Source organism: Acanthopagrus latus, chromosome 21, assembly GCF_904848185.1.
Source record: "Acanthopagrus latus isolate v.2019 chromosome 21, fAcaLat1.1, whole genome shotgun sequence".
Taxonomy (NCBI): domain Eukaryota; kingdom Metazoa; phylum Chordata; class Actinopteri; order Spariformes; family Sparidae; genus Acanthopagrus; species Acanthopagrus latus.
In genome coordinates, this window is record NC_051059.1 from 2701339 (window position 1) to 2726638 (window position 25300).

Genomic DNA, 25300 nt, shown 5'->3' on the forward strand with positions numbered 1-25300 from the left:
TGGCTCAATAGCAGGTACAGATTCAGGGAGGTCAAGAGCTTACAATATAGAATGAATAGAGTATGTATAGGAATGAAACATTTGAGGTGGTTGTAAGATCTAACTAATTAGCTTAGCATATTCTGCTCTCTCACAAAGTTTTATCTCCCATGTTTTATTGTTCATGTATTTTATTTGTTTCAGTTATAGGGACGTATGTATTTTTATTATTGCTTTCTCAGGAGTCACTACAAGTGTCTAAACTAATATCCCCTTCTAAACACACACACACACACACACACACACACACACACACACACACACGCATCCACATCTGTTTGGATGACACACAACATCACATACTACAGTGTTTCCTCTAGAAGAAGAAGAACATTTTGAAAAAAAAAAAAAACTTTAAATAGTGACTTCTGGTGAGATTTTTGAATATTAATTCAATATTATATATTTTTTATGGAAACAGAATCTGTCTCAGAAGTCACTGGGTCACATCACATGGACTCTATTAAAAAAAACAAAAATCTGCATGTTAATATTCATGTAACATAGAGGAAGCACAAACATACAATAAAAATAGGTGTGTCTCATTCATCCAGTTTACTAATACGAACTGCTGCTGGTATGGAGTCACTGGGTTACATCTTCAGTATTGTCTTCAGAGTCGCATTCTGATTAGGATGAGGATGAAATGTCCTCATGCACCCATGAAGAGTCACTGTCATCAGTATCCTCTGATAGATCCCCTCCATCTGAACTGTCGCTGTTTAAGTTTTGCAGAATGTTCCAGGCAGCTGTAGAATTAATAATTCTCCTCCTTTGCTCCAACATTATTGATTACAATGCAATTTCTTCATGTATAAGGAAAGTTTAGTCTACTTACTATGAGGAAAAGATGTGGAAAAAATGCCTTCTGCAAATGGAACCACAGCACCAACACGGTGCCTGCGGGCACCAGGTAGCCCCCAAGGACCACATGAGTAGCCCTCAGGCCTGTTCTAAAAATGAAAATTGAATATTGATATCTTCTCTTTCCCACCTTGTTAAGTCATTGTTGATGATTGTTGAATTATTGTGAGAAATCTTTAATCTGATCAGTGTCTTCACATAGATGAGTATCATTAATCATTAAAAATCATATATAACTGAAGGCAAACTGAGCAAATTTGTTATTTCAGAGGAGTGAATCAAGCTGGTAGCACTTTGTATGACTCAGTACCCATGAAGTGGCTCTCATTTTCAAAAAGGTTGGTGACCCCTGAACTAGAGGTTGCTCGCTTTTTTTTTTCTTTGACAGAGACAATGATGGTGACCAAGCAACCAAAATGTATCTCCCAGTGCAAAAAGAGTGCAAATCTGAAACCATGGTAAGAATTGTGTGGTCAGTATGTGGCCTAAATAGGTACAAATGATCACATTTTCGTTTATTTTAATTCTTTAAAGTTGCAACACATATGTATTTAAAACAGTCAGAATGACTTTCACGGCTATTCTAGTATTAACCTAAACTGTATAATTGGGTGACACATTGGCTTCATCCACTATTTAGTGGATGAAGCCAATGTGTCACCCATTGTGAAACCTCAAGCTAAACTGAAGAAGACTTGAAACTGGTGACTGAAACCATAAACTCATTAGGAAACTGTTTACTTAATAAGTAAAGAGTCTCTCCATGCAAGCCATTAGAATGAATGCAACTTCAAAGCACTTCCACATTGGCTTCACTTTTAAGAATAAGAAGCTCTGTCAGAAATTGTGGACATCGCAAATAAAACAAGGCAGAAGAGGCCAACATGCTCTGTAAATCTGAGGGGAACTGCAAGGTTGATGATGCATATCTATGTCTTCAAGTGACACCTGTGAAATCAGGCATCGTCATTTACTGTTGATTGTTGAGCAGTCTAGCATTATAAATAACTTAATACACATATTGTGCAAATAAAGCAACTTTTGGGCCCATTCTATTAACTTAAAGTCACTTACCGTGACAGTGGACAGTGATAATGGTAAAAACAGGAAAATCACATTTCCTAAATACACACAGGTTTGAGTCTGAGGCTCATGTAATCCTATATTTGTCTCAGCATCATGACCAGTGTAGAAAAACAGAAGCAATCAGCCTGCAGCCCACTCATCGGTGTCGACATGTGACCTGTGGCTGAGAATTCAACACTTGTGTCCTCCCCCAAACTGAAGTAATTTCCCAGACTAATGACTCAGAGCTCACCAAATGAAAGCTCTAACTGAGAAGCCCATCTGTTTTTATTTGTATTATGTTATTCTGTTTTGTCTGGTCTGCTTAATCCAAATATTTGCTCAACATTCGAGGCTGGTGCCAAGTAGATAAATTATAGCAAACTATGATTCACAGAAAAAAAAAAGCTGAGATCACAGCCCATAAAAGAAAATACAGATAAATGAATCTTTGAATGTCTAAAACAGTGGGGATGCTCAAGTTCAGGTGGTTACCACGCAGAGGAAACGAAAATTGAAAAAGAGATCTCAGTAGTGTCTCATTCATTTTTCCTAGACAACTATGAGATCTATGTGAGGCCAAAGTGAGGCTGTAGCTGATTTCTCCTGTTTCTCAGTTATTTCTCCTGAGAAACAGGTGCAGAAAATCTCATCTTGGGCTCCCTGTAAGTTTCGAAGGAGATCTCATCAAGCTCACTGTGAAGTTTCAGAACGTCTCCCCAGTGCTGGCAAGGAGCAAGGTTTAAGTGGTAAAGTCTCAAGTCTCGCCTAATGCTCCTAAGGAATTTTAGGAGAAACAAATGAGAAGTGTTTGAGACCAAAAAAAGACTACAACGAGACTGAAATGAGAACTCTCATTGAGCTCTTTTACGACTCCATAGCTGTAAAGGAGCAAGCTTTGAGCAGTAAGATTTTCCTCTGGGCATGGCTAACATCTTCATATAGCATCATGCTAGCTTATTGGTTCTAAATATAGATGAGCTGATGAATTGTATGAGTATCATCACATCACTGTGGTGCCAGCTGAAAAGTTTCCATATAGTCTTTTTGTGTGTATTATGGCCATAGTAAACATGACCGCTGATGCTTCACACATTCTGCCTTCTGCATTCACCTAACCTGCTGCACAAACTGCTCATATGGCGAAATCACTGAAGCAACGGAAAACTGAGTCAGTGCCAGAACAGAAACACAACTGTTATAGCTCACATCGTCATTGTGAGTCTTAATCATAATGCAGGCCAAGTTCACCATACAAAAAACTAAAATATATACATGTGTTCACATATCAAACTTCTTCAAATGGTATCCCAGACATTACAACTGAGAAGTGACAGGAAACAGGATGGAAGAGAGTGACATGCAGCAATGAGCCAAAGGTGGCCTTGAACCCTCGGGTGCTGCAATGGGGACAAAGCCTCTGCACATGGGGTGCACACTCTACCAACTGAACCCCCGGTGCCTTTCCCAGCGTGGCTATTGGCCTGATTCCACCAGGCATAATTTGATGTGTGTGGTGCAGTTTTGTTACATCCTTCCACAGCGCCTTACCTCAGCAGAAGCATTTCTTGTTGTCTTGCTGAGATTGTATTAATTTTGTAATTTTGCCTTCAGTATTGTGATTCTACCATGGGTGAGTACAGCTGAAGTGAATCCCATCTGCACAGGGTGTTGTATTTTGAAATTTGAACAGACGTTCTTCGCTGTTTCTGGGTCTGACTTCCTGTCTGGCTTGGTCTGCGCTGTGACACTAAAATTGACTTGGTGCACATTGTCTGCAAAGCCACATCTGGGGCACTTCTGCCTGACGGAAGGTGTAGAATAGTTGCAAGTGGCTGAATCACTTAGGAAATGTTTTGATGACACTTAAGAATCTGATGTTGAAATCAAAATATTAGTTGAAGATATTTTTTTATTAAGTTTCATGAATTAAAATACATGTAAACATACATATAGTACCTCAGGCACTTTGAGGAGCTATCAAGTTGACCTTTTCTCACGACTGTAACTAAATTCTCAGCTCTCTAGGTAACCAGTCGACAACTATTCTTACATGGACAGTTTTCTAAAAAGCCCTCACATCATTCTAGCCAGTGCCTGCCATAGTAAAAAAACATTACTAGAAAAGAATGCTTATTCCCACATGGCCACCCAAATTTTCTCTGCTGTGCAATTTCCTTTCAGCTCTCCTCAGTCAGAGTAGGCGGCGGTCTGTCTAGGATACTAGCCAGTGTTTTGAACGGCTGTCCCCAGTCACCAAGCGAGCTGAAGTCTCCTGTATCGTCAATTACCCACGTTTCCTCGATGGAGCTGAGCGAGCCAGCCACCGAGCCCTCACCCTCATAGGCGTAGGTCGCCAGTGAATCATAGGGAGGGGCGGCATAACCCTGCTGACTGTCCTCCAATCTCTGTTGGATGAACTCCTTGATCAGTTCAGTGTCACCCTCCGTCACTCGGCCACGGTAAGACAGTGGGGCCTTGTTCATGGCAGCAATGACACTGGCCGTTTGACAGTGGATGTCAGGTGTCCTGATGTCGTCAGAGCGACTGCTGAGGTGCAGCAGAACTCCATCTCCGTAGCCATTTTTTTCCTTTATGGAGGAGTTGCTGTGAGTGCTGGTGCGTTGTGAGTGTGTGTTGCGCAGAGTGCCCATGTCAAAGGCACGAGTGTCTGCCTCTCCGCCTCCCTCATCGTCATAGTGAATGACATTATCCCGGATGTCCTCTTTTGAAGTCATCAGAGTCTCTTTCTCTTTGTTGTGCCTCTGGCTCATGTATAATCCTGCCATAACTGCAAGACACAAAGAGAAGAAATTGATAGTTTATTTGAAGATATGTTGAAGAAACATTTGGACAGTCTACTTCCCATGTTTTCCCTCTCTTCTCAAAGAGTCAGCTCCTACTCAATGTCTGTTAAAACCTGTATGTATAAAGTGTTTTTGATTATAGCATCTTTGAATGAAAATTGAATGAATAAATAATGTTTATTTGGACATGTTAAAAGACAAAATAAGACCATGAATAAAAGCAAACAAGCTTTGAAAACATCAGGCATACAGCAAAATCACTAAAGACCACCAGAGAAAAGAAAGACATATTTAAATAACAGAACAACCTACACTTCCTATTCCATCCTATATCCATTCAGTATGTTGTCTTTGAACATTTGTTTGAACTTATTTAATGATGTACATGTTTTCAGTTCCTTGTTACAATTGTAATACAGTGATATTTTGTGTTTGTTCTCACTAATTGTTTCTTGAACATATTGGTTCCCCTCAGGCTGTACCGATTTTCTCTCAATTGAAACAACTGTTGGATACTGCTGGGTAATAATTTATTTTTGGCTTAATACATAATGTGAGCTGATTTGAAGTCGACCAAATCATTACATTTTAGAGCTTTTAACTTGATAAACTATGGATTTGTTGTTTCTCTGCAAGTGGCTCTTTTTTGAAGGATAAAGATTGGTTTAGTATTTGTTTTGTACGTGTTACCCCATAAAGGAGCAGTACAACGTGTATAGTGATGCTTGGTTTAGAAATTTTTAACATTGTATAGTACTGCAATTGACTTTGATATTTTAGTTTTGATGTAGTTTATATCTGGCTTCCAGCACAATTTATTATCAATTATCATTCCAAGCAATTTGATTTCAGACACTCTTTTAATGACAATATTGTTTATCATGAGTTTCCTATTTGAGTTTATTTCCAAATTTCCAAAAATTACACAAATTTGTTTTATTTAGGTTCAATGTTAGCTTGTAATCAAACCATCTTTTTTATTTTTTCAATTCCATCACAACCGTAACCATGAGTTGTTCCAAGGTATTGCCACAACAGAGTAAATTAGTATAATCTGCAAACACAATCATTTCTAATAACTTAGAAACCTTACATAGGCTGTTTATATAGAACTGGGCCCTGGGGAACCCCATAAGTGACCTTCTGAAATTATTAATATTATTTCTACACTCAAAGTGGAAACTGTTTCAGTCAAAGTTGCCTAATCTGCCTATTCCAGTGTTGGCATTGATGTCAACCTCGTCCACCTATTTATTAACTTTTTCCTGTAGTTCTACAATATATTAGTTTAGAGCTGCACGATATATCATTTGAGCATCGCCGTCGCGATATACACGTGTGCAACAGTCACATCGTAGGGCCTGCGATGTAGGAGGCAAATGAACTCATCTAATTTCACACAGTGATCCACCAATCACATTAGCTGTTATTCAGTGTGCTGAAGCAGACCACACCCCCGCACATGGAGTGAGTCGCTGGCAACTTTTTCATATCGCAATATATATCGCAGGGTTAAAAAAAATCACAATGTCAGTTTTTTCCAATATCGTGCAGCCCCACTTTAGTTATTCCATCCTCATAAAAGAAAAGTGAACTGAATGAGTTCATAGTTCATATCATGTAGGTAGCCATCTATTCTGGCAGTAAAGTGTTCCCTTTCTGCTGAGTGACAAAATCTACTATCTCATAGAAGAGTTAGCAGCAATAGTGGATTTGCTTATTTTTGTTTGTATCTGGAATCGTGGAGACAAGAGAACAACAGTGACTTCGATAATATTTCCTCCCTAAACATATACTTTATTTACACTGTGTGACACAACTCTATGGAGGACTGAAACTGCCAAAATCCTAAATAAAGAAATTTGGTATATTTAATTGCATAGTCAGTGCTTCTTGGCAAATTTCATATGTATCAAGATGATATTTGTCTATTTTTGATCACTCCCCTTTTCAAATTAGTCAGTCTGGTGTTGCCTGCTATATTCCACTACAGAGATGTCATGCCCATACAAAGTGGCAGTGCACCAGATTTCTGATCTTCACTGCTGGGCCCAAAAAAAGTCACACTAATATTTCATTTGACCACCTTTTGCTCTGATTATGGCTCACATTCGCTGCGGCATCATTTTGTTACGTTTATGCAATGTCATTTATTTTCATCCAGAGTTGCATTCATTTTCCACCAAGCTCAATGGGGTTGAGGCCTGGACTCTGTGGTGGCCGATCCATGTGTGAAAATGATGTCTCATGCTCCCTGACACAATCTGAGCCTGATGAATTGTGGCATTGTCATCTTAGAATATGACCATCATCATGGAGGAAAAAAACAATTGATGGAAAAACCTGGTCATTCAGCTATGTACTCAGCTGACCTCATTTTATGGGCACATAACATTAATGAACCTTGACCTGACCAACTGAAGCAACCCCAGATCATAACACGGCCCCCACAGGCTTGTAGAACTGAAAAAGTCAAGGCAGTCCTTCTTCTCAGACATTATCAACAAACAACAATAATGCTCATGCCCTGTTTGCTACTGCCGACAGGCTAACAAACCCTCATGTGCCAGTAGCCTCTGAATATCCGTCTACCAGGGCCTGTGATGAATTTGCATCCTTCCTCACTGCCAAAATTGAGAAAATTAAATAAGCAGTCAGTGCCACTGTACCAGTTACAGGAGGTGTGGTGTCGTCGTGTCCATCTAAAACCAACTTTAATACCATGGCACAATTTCATCCAATTAATGACTAAAACCAGCAAGACATAATACGGCATTTCAAATTGTCCTCCTGCTTCCTTGATATTTTACTAGCAGGGTTCTTCAAAAACATTTAAGACTGCATGACTTCAGATCTGCTACAGATTGTCAACACGTCTCTTCTCTCAGGCGTCTTCCCCCAAGCCATGAAAACTGCAGTCGTTGTAAAAGCTGAACAATTACTTAATAATAAATGGCTGTCTTGATTTTTTCCAATCTTAGAACCAACTGGAACACTGGGTTGGGTGCTTTGGTACAGCACTAAATTGCTTTAAATCATATCAAAATGATTGAGACTACTATGTGTCTATTGGCAATTACACATCTGAGCGGATGAAAAAGACAAGCGGAGCAGATAATGGAAAACATCAAAATATGTTACCATAGCTATGCAGATGACACACAAATTTATACAACCATATCACCAGGGGAGTATAATCCCATTGAAACGCTGAGTCCAAAATACATTTCTGATCTGCTGCCAAATTATGAACCATCCAGACCTTCAAGATCATCAGGTACCAGTCTGCTTTAAGTCCCTAGAGTCAGAACTAAACATGGAGAAGCAGCGTTCATTTATTATGTGCCACATATCTGGAACAACCTCCCAGAAAATGGCAGGTCTGCTCCAACTCTCACCTCTTTTAAATCAGGACTGAAGACCTTTCTGTTTGCCAAGGCTTTTCACTGAAGCAATTATAAAGCTTTGAACTGCACTATAACTTTTATTTTTCATTTATTTTGTTTTTTTTATATATACTATTTTAATTCCAAATTGGTAAATTCTTTTTTTCCAATCACATTACACACAGGTGCATGTACACACACACGCAGTGTAGAGGATATAAGCGAAGGGGCTGCCACACATGCCACGGCGCCCAACGGGCAGCGTTAGGGGTCGTGTCTTCAAGGGAAGCCTCGGCAATGCCCAGCATTCTCCAACTGCCAGTCCACATTGTTCTTTTTTTTTGGTCCAAGCCAAGCCAAGTCCCTACAGACTGAGCTATTGCTCATTAAATGTATTTTAAATGCAATTTATTTTAATGTTATTTGTATGAACCTGTAAAGCTCTTTGAGTTGGCTTGTGTCTGAATTGTGCTATACACGTAAACTTGCCTTGCCTTGTGCGGTAGGCACTAGGCATGACGGGTACATCACTTCTGCCTCTCTTCTTAAACTGATGCGCCCATCACTCTGGAATAGGGTACATCTGATAAATCTGAGACCTATTTTTCAAATTCGAAGAGGTGGAGAATCATTGACAAGCAGGGCGATAGAGATGCAAAGGTATAGAAGGAATGGGCAAGAGAAGGGCAGCCTTTGTACAACTCAGTAACATCTGGAATTCTAGAGGGATACAGTAACAAACATGAAAAAAATAATTTTCAAATCTAATCTAAAATCAGTGCTGATCCATGACACCAAAACCTGGTGAATGTTGAAGATGACAGTCAGTAGGTTGCAAACCTAAATCAACGGCTGCCTCAGAAAAATTGTTAATGGGATGAGGAGACAACAACTACCAACAGCAGATGAAATTGGAAAAGGATGGACATGCCAATGCTGCCTGCTCTAAATGTATACCACAAGAGTTTTATATTGTATGACACCTCTGTCCCACCAACTGAGTAACAATATAGGCAGATGTTACACATTGGTCAGTGGGTCCTGAGTGTAGCCATGTTATACAAGGATATCTTCACAACTAGCTTGGACAGAGTTAATGTTTGCAATGACCAATAAATCTTTCATCAAACATATGCCAGTCGAATTCATATATTAAGCATCACAAGTGCAAAAGGTAAAAAATCAAAAAATCAAAAGTCAATACTCCAATGTCCAGCTGTTCTTTCAGTTGTTATGTGTCAGCTGACAAATGGAATATCCTGATGGTGGGGTCTAACAGGATTACACTTTACTACCAAGTCAGATCCAGGGTCATTTGCTATGCTGTGAGCTGGAGTCTGCATGTGAGGGATACAAACTGCCAAAACTGAGTGCAAGCAGTTTTGAAAATAGCAAGAGAAGGAAGCTGCTCCCTCAAATCTTGTGATTTCTCTTCAGGCACAAAACATTTTCACACAGACACTAGCAAAGGCTTGCCTTTTTCGCCTGGCTTTGTTTGTTCCCTCTGAACCAAGCAGCACCAACGTGAAGATGCACCAATGTGTCAGTTCATACAGCATGACAGCGATGCAGAGCCAAAATAGGCATGATGGTACACATCATGACATTGAAATCCTTGTGTATTTTTTTTTTTTTTTTTTTACATGTTTCCTCCGGTTTCCACCTGTTACATGTCACAGTGCCACATGGAGCCACGTGTCATGGAGTGCCACACTTAATGGCTGAATGTTATCAATACAACATTTAAAATTTCCTTCCCATCACAAATGAAATTAAAATGGATATGTAAGAGGATAGAAAGGATAGTGAGGTCTGAAACAGTATTTATGATTACCTGGTATACAATAATACCTTAAAAACACTAGCACTGTTGTTATTGTGTAGGGGAGCTTACAGATTTGCAGATTTGTTTCAGGTAGAATAACCTTCAGTTCAGGTGTCAATAATTTGCTGTTGTTGTAGGTTGTGAGAACCTATGTAGCCATTTGTGAGAGATGGACTGTATAATATGACCATTTATGCTTTTTATTGCACAGCTTTCAGTTCCCCTCACAGAGAAACACCAACCAGTTTCTGTGTGTTGTGTCGCTGAATTCTGCTGCAGCAACCAAAGAAAAGTCACATACATGGATTAGTGAGAACAGAGAGCTGCTTTAGAGCCGGCTGTCAGAGTAAAGAGCAACACACAGTGCTGTGGATTAGCTTCCAAACTTAAGATCATTCAACATCAACAATGAGCCTTTTTCATTAAGCCTCTGCTGCAAGAATTAAAAGTAATTTATACAGAGAAGAGTTTCTGTTATTTAGTCTATCCTCAGTGACATAAGTGGGTGTGGAAAAAAATATAGAAACAACCCTTTATATATAAATTAAACAGCACCACAAACTACATCCTCTAAAATGGACATACAGTTAAGGCACCACTCTAAAGTATTTTCAAAAGCTGAACATTCATGAAATGAGGGTTAATTGAAGATGTTGTACCTGATAAATTGGAATCAGAGCAGACACATATAACATTTTCCTACATTCATTCATTATCTGTATCTGCTGGAGCTGATCCCAACTGACTGTAGGCGAGCAGCGGGGTTTGATCACAGGGCTGACAAACACGAGAGTGACCTAACTTGCATGCCTTTTAGATTGTGGGAGGGAGCTAGAGTACCCTGAGAGAACCCATGCAGGCACAGGGAGAAAATGCTAACTCTGCACACTGAACAATGCCGCAGCAGGATATTGAACCCAGGAGCTTCTTGCTGTGAGGTAACAGAACTAAGTGGTAATGCCAACTATCCTGGAAAAGGTTTTGAACTGACCACTGCATCATCACATCTACTGTATGACACAGTGCCAACACACACACACACACACACACACACAATGTTCAAATTAAGGAGATGAAATAAAATGATTTTCATATGACCACTTTTGGAGAATCATCACCACTGAGTGGGTACTCATGGTATGACAAAAAGGCTCAGGGGGTACACAAAACAAAAAAAAGTTTGGGAACCACTGCTCTAAGAGATACACATGCTAGAGTTTGAGATGTTTTAATGATGTATTTATTATCATAATGATGTGTTTTTGTTATTATTCTAATCATGAGAGAATGTTTTATTTTTTTCAATTAAACATTACACTGCAAACATCAGAAAATGGAATAATATCTCCTGAAGTCTTATTTTTTGATACAGTGAGCAAAAACATTAAATAAACTTAATCTCAGTGGCAACAGTCCAATAGAGGTGAAAAGTACTTTAAAATATATCATTTGGGTTTCGGTTACATGTTCTAACTGAGCAGACAAATCAGTTTTTACCTTTACAGCATTTTTACTTCATATGAAGTACCAATTCAACTGAATAAAAAAAGTCTATTTTGTATTCTCTTTTCTAATGGGTGCTGTCCCCTAACCCTACAGTACGCATATTCAGCACTAGCTATGTTGAAGTGATAGTAATTCCACAGTTACTGGCTGATGATAGTGTGTAGTACATAAAGGCATGTACATGTTTAATTTCATTAAAATGCTTCCAAATAAAAGCCCCTGTTATTTAGTTATCAAAAACCTTTTATAATGAAGCAGAAAATTAAGAAATGTTTGGTTGTCATCAGCAATAATCTATCTGGGAAAAAAATGAAAAAAAAAAATGTTTGGTATAGTCTTGTATATATGTTATGTATCTTTTCTGGATTGTATACAGAATGGGGTCAAGAACGTAGGCCTCACCCTTACCTCAATTACATGACAAAAAAAAATGTTATCTTCAGTACTTAAATGTAGTCAGCACTTAAATTCAATGGCACACAGAGATCTTTGACATTTGGTGAAATTGGTGCTTTACAGACGTTTCTACACTATTGGTGTTTTGTAACAAATATCAATAGGACAACTTTCCTTATACATCAGGAACCATTTTTACCAAGCAACATGAATCACTGCAAACTTAAATAAAAATAAATGAATACCAAAGAAATACCAAAAATACAAAAACATTGAATAGCTTACAATGGTGAACACTGAGCATTGCACCTGTTGCAAATTGAAAATCCATGTTAGTGGCATGCCATGAACTGACCAATTCGCAGTACCAGCACTTACACATTTTACCCACAAATTAGAACTTCTCAGAAGCTGCCAATACTCTTATCTGCCCTCCCCATATCATGTCATGGACACCCAGTCAACGAAAGGGCCGCAAAGTGTACCAGAGCACTGTCCACCTTCTTTTGGTGCATGGAGAGCAGAAGTTATGCCCCTTCCGGTTTGCCTCATGGGACTTTATTTGGGGGAAAAATGTACAGTAGCCAACACCAATTCAGCACAGAGAAGATACTGAGAACAATGAAAATCACAACAAATGTAGCCACACTGACATCTACAGTTAGTGTATGTGTAAGGAGAGTTTGTAAGTTCTGTGAGATGGTAATATACAGGAGAAACTCTCCAATGTTTAAGTTACAGGTTTTGGTGAGATGTTCTATGAGACAATGTCACTAACACAACTGTTGGCTGTGTAGTCTTTATGCACATTTTCACAGTCTTATATTTCCTTAGTATTTTGAAAAACTGTGACTTTCTTGACTTGAAATTGACAAACATCACACGTGTAGTTAAAGGCAAAATTCAAACAGGATCACTTGACTTGAACCTCTGAACATCAGACAGATGTGAAATGCCTGGACTTTGGAATAGACTTAATTATGTCTGAATAACAAAGACCATTTAAAGGTAACACAAACTTTCAGGATCTCTCCATTTAATACCATACATATTTTTTTTTCCAATATAAGGTCCTATGGGGCCCACCTGATGTGGCATGACTTCCACTCTGTATTTTGGCTGTTATTTGGGGCACCATGGTGTTGTGTTGAGCTGCCTGGGTGGCTCACACTCTGCAGCGATTGTTTCAGTATCCATTCTATTTCCTCCATTTCCAAAGAACATAAACACACTGATGAGAAATAATGTCACTATTAGTGTTTGGTTGTCTCTATGTCGAACTGGTACGGCTCTGGTTCTGAACCATTGTGGTCTTGGACAATAGGAGGCTCCAGAGGAGGTTAATCTTCTACTTAAAAAAAAATGTTTGTGCTGCTGAGCTAAATCAAATCTAGATAACCTACATCCATAGCTAATATGCTAGCTAATATAGAATACTGATGTGAGTGTGTGTATGTATGTGCGTATGTTATGTGTTTGTGGGACTGTGTGGTGGTGGTTCTCGCTGCAGCTATGGGTAGTGCCACACAGGAGTGAACGGGTATTTGTCTTAGCACCCCTTCCAACCCTGCCAATGTTCATAACTTGTTTCCATTGGTGGAATTCCTAGAGAAGAGACACTTCAGCTAAAACTCTTGGGTTTAGTTACCTTTAAAAGATCTTTGCTATTCAGACATAATTAAGTCTATTCCAAAGTCCAGGCATTTCACATCTGTATGATGTTCAGAGGTTCAAGTCAAATATCATCAAAACCTGTTTGAGTTTAGCAACTGAAACCAGCAAACAATCTAATTACTCTCTTGCTTAAAACTCAATGTGCTATAATCTTAAATTAAGCCAAAGCAATTAGTATTTTCGGTAGATCTTTTACAAGCTACCCAAGTACATTTTTAATGATAATTCTTTATGAATGTGACAGGATTTCAGTTGTGGACTGACTATTAAAATGACTGTATCTGGTTTCCATCTTAAAGTCTTAGAAGATAATCCATCGAAGGAAGACAGGGCTGTCAGAAGTCAGAGAGCCAATTATCAAAGAGCTCCAAGATGTAATCCAAGATGATTTTACCCCATCAGCTGAAAGTCCTTACTAGAAGCCCTTCATGCAGATTTTATGCAATTATGCCATCCTTATATGTAAACTGCTTCCCCTCACCTCCCTTCATTAGAAAACCAATTTCCTGATCCGTGGAGTAGATCAGTGCACTGGGAAGGAAACACAACAACATCCCCTAAGGCTATGTGCTATAGAACTAAACAAGGTCATGGTGGAGACTAGGGGCTGGGTTAATGGGGGCTGCTAGTTTGTACTGTAGTATATTGCTGTTTCAGCATGTTCAGCTATTTGGGATATTCAATACAAAAAACATCTTACGTCAGCATGAGGGCTTTTTTGTAAACTGATGCTGCTGGAAGAAAGAAAGACTCACAGATCGGTACAACTGAGGATTGTGAAAAGGAACCAGTGCTATTCCAGAAATAACAACAAAGGAGCTATAGTAGGTCAGTGGGGATTTCAAACAAGAGGACACATAGCTGACTGTTCACTGAAAGCCATGGGTTATTTATTAGTTTTCTTTGTGATGCACGCATCACTAAATAGTTTTAAAAGTGCATCAAACACAAAATGGACCACAGTAAGAAAAGGCAGAATAATGTCAAATCGTATGTTGCAGGTAGTGGAATAACAGTGTGTTAGAATTAGAGAAGACTGATTTAGGGTTGAGCGATAAGGAACTGGGGTTGTTGGTTTAGTAAATTACAGAAAGTTCATCAGGCTTTAGTGTAGCAGAAAGCCACTTTCTGACATAAAAGAAAAACTCAGAGCAGCTTCTGAGCCAAACTGAAGTTAAAAATAGAACTGATCTGACACTGGCAGCAATGACTGAAACAGAGATTGTAGTTGGAAGTATAATCGTTTTGTTAAATCTGTTTTTAATCATTCATTTTTTCTATTAAAAAAGTGTATAAAATATCAAAATGTAATGAAAATGTAACTAAAAATTGCCCCAAGTAAAGCTTCAAATGTCTGTTTACCATAACCAACAATGAAAAACTGAACCGACAGAGAAAAGCAGCAGATCCCTGCATTGGTAATTGTTAGATATCTTCACATAAGAAATGACCTAAGTGATGTATAAATCGTTAGTTTCAGCGATAAATGAAATGCAATATTTTTTTAAAAATATTTCCAACATTTTGATGAAGGTTCTCAGTCATCCAGGTCATGGAAATTATGAGTGTTGCATCGTAGGCAACTGGACTTGTTTCAGTTTCTAGAAGCTGTTTCACCTCTCATCAAAGAGGCCACAACAACACCATCTTGCTGGCAGACAAAGGGAGATACACAGTAATGCTAAACACAGCGGACTACAACACCAAAGTTATTGACAGTTATTGACATTATATTACCAACTATTCTTCCCTCTCTGAACATTGGCGTTGGCCTAGTTTGGCAGACAGGTAAAGGCTTCCAGGTTCAGGCTGTTGTTGTTGTAATTTTTCCTCACACATAAGGGTAAAATAAAACTAAAATACACACAAGAAATTCACATTAAATCACATATTTTAATCAACTATACAGTACGTGCTGCTTCAACACTTGCCGGCTACAGAAAACCCCAATGGGTCAAAGCTCAGTGGGCTCACCGGTGTCCCCAAAATTATCCAACCTCTACATGGAAGAAGTTGAGAGCAGAGCCTTAACAGGAACTACTCCTAGCCATTGGTTCAGGTATGTGGATGACACTCGGGTCAAACTCAGCACAAGGGAAGTGGAGGCCTTTAAAGAACATATGGAATGCTGTGGACAATAACATCAAGTTTACACGGGGAGATGTCAGAGCAGACTGTCTGCACTTCTTGGACTGTGCAGTACACACTGAAGAAGCCTTAACACTGAGGTGTACAAAAACCCTACAAACACAGTGCAATGCTTGATGTTCGACACTCATCACCAACCGGACCACAAGCTGGGGGTCATCAGAACCCTAAACCCTGAGGCAGATGCCATTTCCACAAAGACACGGGAGAAGGAGATGGAGCACAGGAACATCAGTGGAGCAACTAAAACCTGTGGCTATCAAAGTGGACCTTTTTCAAAACCTCTCAAAGTTCCAGACAGAAAGGATGAGAAAACATTACAACATTGTCATTCCCTGTGTTGCGTTCTGAGAAACTGAGGAAGATCTTCAAAAAACATCATATCCCTGTTCACTTCAAACATTACCAACACACTGTAGCAGAAACGTGTCCATCCTAAGGACACAACACCCAGGCATAAGCAGTTATGTAATTAATGTCGTTCAATGCAGCCAGGACTACACTATTTTTTTTTTTTTAAATTGGGGAGACAAAACAACTTTCCATAAATGAATGGCACAATACAGGAGGGCCAAATCCACAGGTGAAGACTATGAAGTCAACTTAGATCTGAAGGAGAAAAGTAATTACTTTAAGGGAAACAATGTCAACATCTTTGCCAGAGAAGACAGATAGTTCGAAAGAGAACCCTGGGCTCACCTCGGCCTGGCAACCCACATGAAGGCTGGTCGGGTCAATGACCCACAAAAGGACCTAATGACTGTGATACTCAGAGCTCACAAGCGTCCTTAATGACTTTGTAAGGACACTCCCACGCAGAGTTTAAAAGCCTGCAACTCCACTCAGTTAATTAGAACTGAAGAAGCCTCTTGGAAGAGAGGCGAAACGACTTCACTAGAAACACCAAATGTAAATATGTTTTTTTGTTTGGTTAAAAGAAATCTCTGCGGGGCACCTTCAAAAAAAATATACTACTGTTTATATCAACTGTATGTAGAATTATGGCCTCTCAGAAAAATTATTATGTAGAAGAGATTTTTCCACCACGGTGGAATGGAGGCTGTTTGACTCGGGCACCACTTGGTCTGCACAGTCATACTCATGGATCCACAATTTACACACACTACCAATCAAATATTTGGGAATACCTTCTCATTTCATGGCTTTTCATTATTTTCACGACTATTTACACTGTAGATTCTCACTGAAAGCATCAAAACTATGAATGATCATATATGGAATTATGTAGTAAACAAAAAAGTGTGAAATAACTCAAAACATGTTTCATATTTTAGATTCTGTAGGCTAGTTCACTATTTTTCTCATTCTCTTAGCTTATTACAATTCTCACCTTTCCTCCTCTCTGCCTTTCTTGCTGCAACTAATGATAACTTGGATTGATGCAGCCTTTTACCATTATGCTGCATCTTCGCTCTGATTCTGATTCAATTGCCGTTCTAAAAATAGACCCGCAGTCACCACGCAACCATGTTTACTTGCGGTTTTAATGAGTCAAATATATGGACCTCTGTGTCACGTGAGACGCGTTCATGTCATGATAATTAGATGGGCCTTATGCATTTGGTTTTTCGGCCTTATGTTTACATTTTTACTCGCTGAAATGTAAGGGGGAGAATGAAATTAACACGAAACTTAATAAAAAAAATACCAAGGACATGACCTGAAATGGTCATCAGCTGGAAGTCGATCAGAGAGGCTGTCAGTGATACTTTTTTGGGTGGTTTGCAATAGTATGATCAGTCATACAAATGAGGACCATAGCTATAAAAATAGTATCAATGGTTTGATCAATTCAGTATCAATTTCACACTTTAGGCTCTGTAAGTTTAGTTAAGTCTTTGATGTGGTATTTGATCTGAACACTAGCTTTTACTATCAGCTAAAAGGGTAGTTCAGTCATGTTGCCTCCGGACAGGAGACTTCTCTGTTGATCTAGAAAAGGTCATATATGCCTCAGTTCTTCACGCTTGGATTATTGCTCCAACAGCTGTTGCCCAAAGTGCTGCAGCCCTTAAACCAAGACTAGGTGACAGAAACAGAGAAATACCTACATGTCTACCTCTGAACTTGTTAGATTTTTAATGCCATGCTGCTAGCCCTTAAAGGTCAGCATAAGTTCTAAGACCACAGTAAGACCAATGTTAGTCAGTTAGACTTCAAATAAAGCTAGCTGAAAAACATTTAAAATATTATGCCATATGATGACTTTTGGACTTTAATTAACATTGTTAAATGGCCGTATTTGGTTGGGTTTAGACACAAAAATTACCTAGTTAGGTTTAGGAAAACATCGTTTGGCTTGAAATAAGTAGGTTACGATGTAACTTACCTTATGTTTTATGCACAAAATTACTATGTTAATAATTTAAACTAACTCACCGTTGACACTTGACATAAACAACGGTATACTGAATGAAAGTCCTGTGTTTTTTTATCCTGACCATCTACCCCGACTTCCTCCTGACTGTTGCTCTTTATCAAACAAATCACTGTGATGTTGTGCAAACAATACCAGTGTGGACTGACTGGATTTATATCACTGAAAACTGATGACTGTGTTTGGGTTTTTAACTGTTAGTTAGACAAAAAAAGGAATATGAAGAGGTCCGTTTGGGCTTTAGAGGGATGGGGATTATTGACTATATTATGTTTTATTGACTAAACAACAATAACTGCTGAAAAAATCCACAGGATGATTAATAACGAAACTGATATCTACAGTACTTCCAGTCTTGATGAATTTATGTTGTCTGGATCATTTTGGAAATTTTATTTTCTTGGCATAAAGGTTCTTTTGTTTGTCTGTTTCTTTTTGTTTTTTTGCCTGGATCCCACAACAGTTTTTTCCTTAAGGTAACACGATCTTACAGGAAGCTAATAAAACAATGGAAGATGCCAAGCCAAAAAACAATTGCTCAGGAAGACAAAAGCTTTGGAAATTGTTTCAGATTACTCTGTTGTTTACCAGCAGTGTCAGCCGTATCTTTTGCAGTCAGCCTTCTTTTCCAAAATATGGTCAATTTAGTATTCCATTCAATACACAAATGTTAAGAAAGTAATACTTCAGACATTAAACCTATGCCAGGATTCCTTTAAGCATTACTTCAAGCCCCCCTTCTACAGTAAAGTGCTCTGTTGCCATTCTGATATATGAGGAAGTGATTCTCTCCGTCAGGAATGAGAAAAGGTGGATGTTATGTGTTAGCAGCTCTTAGCCCATCCTCCATCCTCCTTCTTTATGTCCTCTTTCGGTTAGCCTCGCTCTCTTCAGACACCAATAAAGAAAGCGCAATGCCCTCAGGATGCAGTGATTCTTCTCAGTACACAAAAACACCACACACACACACACACACACACACACACACACACACACACACACACAAAAACACACTCACAGACAGACCTACGTGCATGGGGTGAATCAGTTGCAAGGGCAGAATAAATAACTGCTTTACACTGCTTTAATTTCATTTCTGCTATCTGTAATGTAAACACATGACATGTATGCACAGGCAAACACACACACACATTGAGATGCACAATGAGAGCCATGTATATGTGGCTCCATGTATATTCACTATGCTTGGACAGGTGCTTATGTAACTATAATTCTCTGCAAAAAGCAGAAATGAGATAATGGAGGACTCAGCCTCTCTGGGTGTACTTCAACATCATGTGATAATTAGAGGCTTTTTGCAGATTGCTGGTGCCCTCTAGTGTTACAGCACATGGTTTAATCCACTTGTAAAATCCCTCTCTTCATCATTATCTATCTACACATAAAAGCTCGCTAAATTAGATACGTTTGGGGTTTTTATGAGCACTGACCAGCCCACAGACAGGCTCCCTCCTACCATGCAGCTAAGCCTCTGCCCTCAGTGATGTGTCAGCAAGCATGAAGTTAACCCCTTAGAAGTAAGCTTGCTAACACTGGTCTAAATAATCATAATGTTAGGCTATTGTGTTACATGAAACGTACATGTATTTTATGTATTGAAGACAGTCATATAGTTGAGTAGAAGTGCCAATCCTAATCCTAAGAAATTAGATTATAACATTATACATTATAATTTTCGGTCACTCGGTCATTTATTTTTTAATAAATAAATGACCGAGTGACCGAAAATTATCCAATATTACATATCTGTGAGTGGCAAAAGTATGTGAACCTTTACTTTAAGTATCAGGTGTGACCCCCTTGTGCAGCAATAACTACAGCTAAACATTTCTGGTAACTGTTGATTAGTCCCACACATTGGCTTGGAGAAATTTTAGCCCATTCCTCCATACAGAAAAGCTTCAACACCCGGATGTGGGTGGGTTTCATGATACTACATCCACCACGTTAAGGTTCTTATGCTGGAATGCAGTGTTTTCCTTTCTCCAAACATAACACTTCTCATTCAAGTCACAAAGTTCGTTTTTTGTCTCATCCATCCACAAAACATTTTTCCAAAGCCTCCTGGCTTGTCCACGTGATCTTTAGCAAACTGCAGAGAGCAGTGAATTTCTCCTTGTAACCCTGCCATGCACACCATTGTTGTTCAGAGTTGTCCTGATGGTGGACTCATGAACACAAATATTAGCCAATGTGAGAGAGACCTTAAGTTGCTTAGAAGTTACCCTCGGGTTCTTTGTGACCTTGCCCATAATTGTATGTCTTGATCTTGGAGCGATTTTTAATGGTTGACCACTCCAAGGGAAGGTAACAATGGTTTTGTATTTCCTCCATTTGTATACAGTCTGTCTGATGGTGGATTTGTGGAGTCCAGACTATTTAAGATGGTTTTGTAACCTTTTCCAGCCTAGTGACCAACAACTCTTTTTCTGAGATCCTCAGAAATTTCCTTTGTTCGTGCCAAGATCAAACATTAACAGATCCTTATTCTGGACCATTTTGCTCAGTGCATTCAATATGTCTCACTTGTTTAATTGAGTTATCTTTATCAATTTTTAGGACTTGTGTGAAAATCTGATGATGTTTCAGGTCATATTTATGCAGAGATATAGACAATTCTAAAGGGTAAATATGACCAGTTGAAAAATTATCAGCAGCGTTTGGTTTTAGGTGCATGACAGCCAGCGTTCAGAACCAAAAGATTGGTCACATAGTCTTACACCAGAACCTGTTCCTGCTGAAAATTGTCATCTGTATGGTGTAATGTGCTGGTTTTAGTCTTAACAGGATTTTGGTGTTTTTATCAATCACATTTCACAGAAGAATGAAGATGATAGATAAAAGTTAAACTTACCAATCAACAGAGTGACACATAGCAGAATAGCCATCAGCGCTCCAGTGCTAAGGCCCACAGGCAGGAAGATGGCCTCAGCTGAGCAGGTGAGTAGTGAGCCTCCAGCCTCACAGGAACACACTCGTATAGTGAGGGTGGTTGTGCTGCTCTGGGCAGGGTAACCACTGTCTTCAACCACGACCGGAAGTACATAAACATCCTGCACTCGCTGCTGAAAGCCCGAGCGTCGAGTCACAATGCCAGCTGTGTTGTCTGGAAACCAACAGAGGATGATATTACATAGCTGTTCCAGACAAACTCAAATATGGTAGTGCAAGTACACAGATAACACTGCTGGTTTGAATGTTGATGAAAATGTGCTCACATAAAAAATACATATTTGTAATAGCCCCATATTTGTGCTTATAGTAAAGCGTAATAATTCTTCCGTAAGCTTTCAGTCGTAAAAATATCAGCCAACACAAAGCTTAAAAATCATTGAGTGCTGTGCGATTGTCACATTCCCTCTCCTGGAGCGCGAAGGAGAGGGCCGGTCGCTTTGGTAACTAACTGATCCAGTAATCATAATCAATGGTAGAAATCCAAGATTAAATCAAAAAGCATTAAAGAATGAATAGCCTACTGTTCATGTTTCATCAAATACAATTTTTGATTATGTAGTTTTTGTGTGAAATCACTGTGGTGGACATGATTGTGCTGTCAGGCGCACACTGTCCTCTGGAGACAGGGCAGTCCCCACACACGCACTCGGCATTCTGTAGTCAGCTCATCTGGACCATCCTCACCACCTGTGAATATGGACTGTATGATTTATGAAAGTCAGTAGGTAAAGTCATTGACAGCTCTCAAAGAATCATTACATTCCATATCCTCATTGTGAGTCCTAATCATGATGCAGGCTGAGTTCACTGCAATGAAAAGACAGTGTTCACCTATCAAATTTCCATTTTCAAATGATATCCCAGGCTAAGGGATACCACTGATTGTTGTGCATATTTATGGCATGTGAAGAAAAAAAAACAAAAAAAAAAAATTACATAAGGTATGTCTTATTACCATTGGTTATTACTTAGTAACACTTTTGTGTTACCATGAATTTACCAGGTAAATACCTGGTAATTAGGGAACTGTAAAAAAAGGCTTACCAGTGCTTGTTTTGGTGAACACACACGGCTGGAAATAACCAATGTCTCATCAAAAATATTGAGTTTTGGCTGCAACAAACATGGCGAGAAATTCTCAAACTCTGTCACTAGCTTGTCAGCTTTCTTGCCTTTTACTATTCCACTCTAGTAGTTTAACAACATACAGTTTTTTCACCCCATTTTGCTTCTTTCGCAGCAACAATCATTTGGCACACTTCTTGTTTCACAAAACACAAAATTACACAATAAATATCACACAAATATGTGTAATACCTTTAATATTTTATACTGAAGCAAAAAAAAAAAAAAAAAGACATGCAGCTTATATACAGTAGAGAGCACAGGATTTAAAATGTTTCTATCATCCAAACAGATGTGGATGCGTGTGTGTGTGTGTGTGTGTGTGTGTGTGTGTGTGTGTGTGTGTGTGTGTGTGTGTGTGTGTGTGTGTGTGTGCGTGTGTGTGCGTGTGTGTGTGTGTATGTGTGTGTGTGTGTGTCAGGAAAGATTAATTCTCCTGCAGTTGGACGGAAATGTAGCCTGACAAGGTAGACACCATTAAGGCACCTTGTTCCTGTCACACACACACACACACACACACACACACACACACACACACACACACACACACACACACACACACACACACACACACACACACACACACACACTCACTCCAGTTGCCCTTGGTGGCTGTAGGCCTGTGTGTCTGACTCTATCAGATGTGATGCTGACTGTATAGGTTCAAACATACAAAAATGTAACAATGCTTGTAGGTGAAGTGTTGCAGGGGGGAAGCAAGAAATGTCAGGAGAAGATTTGTAGCGGAACATCCCACAGCAACATTCAGAGACAACAGAGGCAGACTCAGTGTTCATTCATCAGGAAAGATAATGAATGTATGTTGAACAGCTGCAATCGTGGTTTGTTTATGTTTCAACAACAGAAACTCTTAAAGCAAATGACAAAACCATAAAAAGCAGCATCATTTCACTCTGGTAGATATGTTTTAAGACATGATTAATTTACTTAGTCCTATTCTTTTCTGCTCTTTCTTGCACTTGAGCAGTACTGCATGTGTAGTATTGAGTGAAACTGTCCAGCAATGACCAATAAAACAAGCAAGGAAGATAATGCTTGAAACTACAGTTCAATTAGTTATTTTATCCCAAACTACAAAGTTTTCCCTGCCTGACTACTACTTTTAAGTAGTTTCCTTGCCAGAACCTCACAAATCTGCAGGTGTTCAATAAAGGTCCTGTTCGTCTGTAACTGGCACACTGCTAGCATCATGTCCTTTTTGGGAGTCACTGGCATTTGACCTATTCAGGCACTAAAGAAGTCACAATACAATCAAATCTTTCTATCTTGTTCCCTTTTAATCCTCCCTCTTACTTACTTCCAAAATCTCGAACAGTGAAGTTTCTATTTCGGAGCTCTTTTGGGGACTTAAAGAAGAACCTCTGTCCAACAGGAGGAAGGTCTTTGTCCACAGCGCTGACTGTCTGGATCACCTGGTCATGGAGCAAACAAACAGAGAACCTGCTTAACACACCACATGTTGTTGTCTTACGAAATGTTTCATTTGTGTTTCAGTTCATAAAACACCATATTCTTCCAGTATGCATCAACATACACTACCAGTCAAAAGTTTGGACACACCTTCTCATTTAATGGTTTTTCTTTATTTTCATGACTATTTACATTGTAGATTCTCACTGAAGCTATGAATGCAAAACTATAAATGAACACAAATGGAATTATGTAGTAAACAAAAAATTGTGAAATAACTCAAAACATGTTTCATATTTTAGATTCTTCAATGTAGCCTCCCTTTGCTTTGTTGGCAGCGCTGCAAACCCTTGGCCTTCTCTCAGTGAGCTTCATGATGGAGTCACCTGAAATGGTTTTAACTTCACAGGTGTGTCTTGTCAGGGTTCATTTGTGGAATTTATTGCATTCTTAATGGGGTTGGGACCATCAGATGTGTTGTGCAGAAGTCAGGTTGGTACACAGCTGACAGCCCTATTTGACACCTGTTAGAATTCATATTATGGCAAGAACCAATCAGCTAAGTAAAGAGAAACAACAGACCATCATTACTTTAAGAACTGAAGGTCAGTCATTCAGATTTAATATTGTTGTCGGATTTGTCGTTAAAGATAAACAAAACTCACCATCCGAGAAGCCTCCTTGTTGTGATTAAGCCCTGTGAATCGATTACCGAGTGCAGTAGAGTCCCGCAGTAATGATCATCATTGAGCTGCGGTACTCTACTGCACTCGGTAATCAACTCACAGGGCTTCCCCACATAGAGCCTGCAGCTGGAGAGGTGAGATTTATCTTTTCCGACAAATCCGGCAATGAGATAAAATATTTGATGCCTCAAAATATCTGCTGGGATCCTGTTTCTAATGTTGCTGAAGTTTGGTGTTGTTCTGAGCATTATTTGTGGCTTTTTGGTGGCAGTTTTATACTTGGACCCATTTCCTGCAGTGTATTGTTGTCATGTGGTCATTTCTGAGGATGCTAAAACTACGTTAGCTTGCGGTCTGCAAGCTTTATCTCTCGAGGGGGGTCCTACTTGATGTCACGTTGTGTTAGAACATGGATTAAATTTACACCAGAATATCCCTTTAAGTCACCAAATTTCACTAAATATTTGAGTTACTTGTACTCAGGTAGTTTGTAATGCTTAAGTTGTTTGAGTTAATAAACTTAAACGGCTTAAGGCAATTGGCTTCCCCAAACCATTTTAATTGAACTAACTCTCAAAGTTTTACAGTGTAGATTTTAACATCAAGTGGAAAAAACAAACAAACATTGAATTATAATATGTTCAGTATGTCCCACACTGTCGTCTTACTGTTATCTTACTATCGTATGTACAATCATCATCTTATTTCAGGAAGATCCAGAGCTGTTTACCTGTCCGACTCTGGAGTTTTCACAGACGAATGTATCTGAAGGAACGGTCAGCTGAGGGGGGAACTCATTCACATCCAGCACGTTGACTGTCACAGACACTTTGGTAGACAGGAGAGGTTTGTCTGTAAAGGTCATCATAAAGACATGTAAAACATTATTTTATTTCAACATTTTGACACAGCCTAATGTGTTGATGCAACATACTGACAGTCTATCAGTGTGACCTCAGCAGAAATGATGGTGA

The 25300-nt window shown here is 39.1% G+C and overlaps 1 protein-coding gene across 1 annotated transcript in view; it reads right to left on the bottom strand.

Annotated features, from left to right (window-relative positions):
* Positions 1 to 3862: 3862 nt before the first annotated feature.
* The window catches only part of cdh12a (cadherin 12, type 2a (N-cadherin 2)), a 97639-nt gene continuing 76201 nt past the window's right edge, over positions 3863 to 25300 (bottom strand). Inside the window, exons 10-13 of the mRNA XM_037084040.1 lie at positions 25057 to 25178; positions 23528 to 23642; positions 20984 to 21235; positions 3863 to 4759 (exon numbers count right to left, since the gene is read on the bottom strand). Of these exons, the coding sequence (XP_036939935.1) occupies positions 4149 to 4759; positions 20984 to 21235; positions 23528 to 23642; positions 25057 to 25178 (1100 nt within the window). The 3' untranslated portion in view covers positions 3863 to 4148. The remainder of the gene's footprint in view (positions 4760 to 20983; positions 21236 to 23527; positions 23643 to 25056; positions 25179 to 25300) is intronic.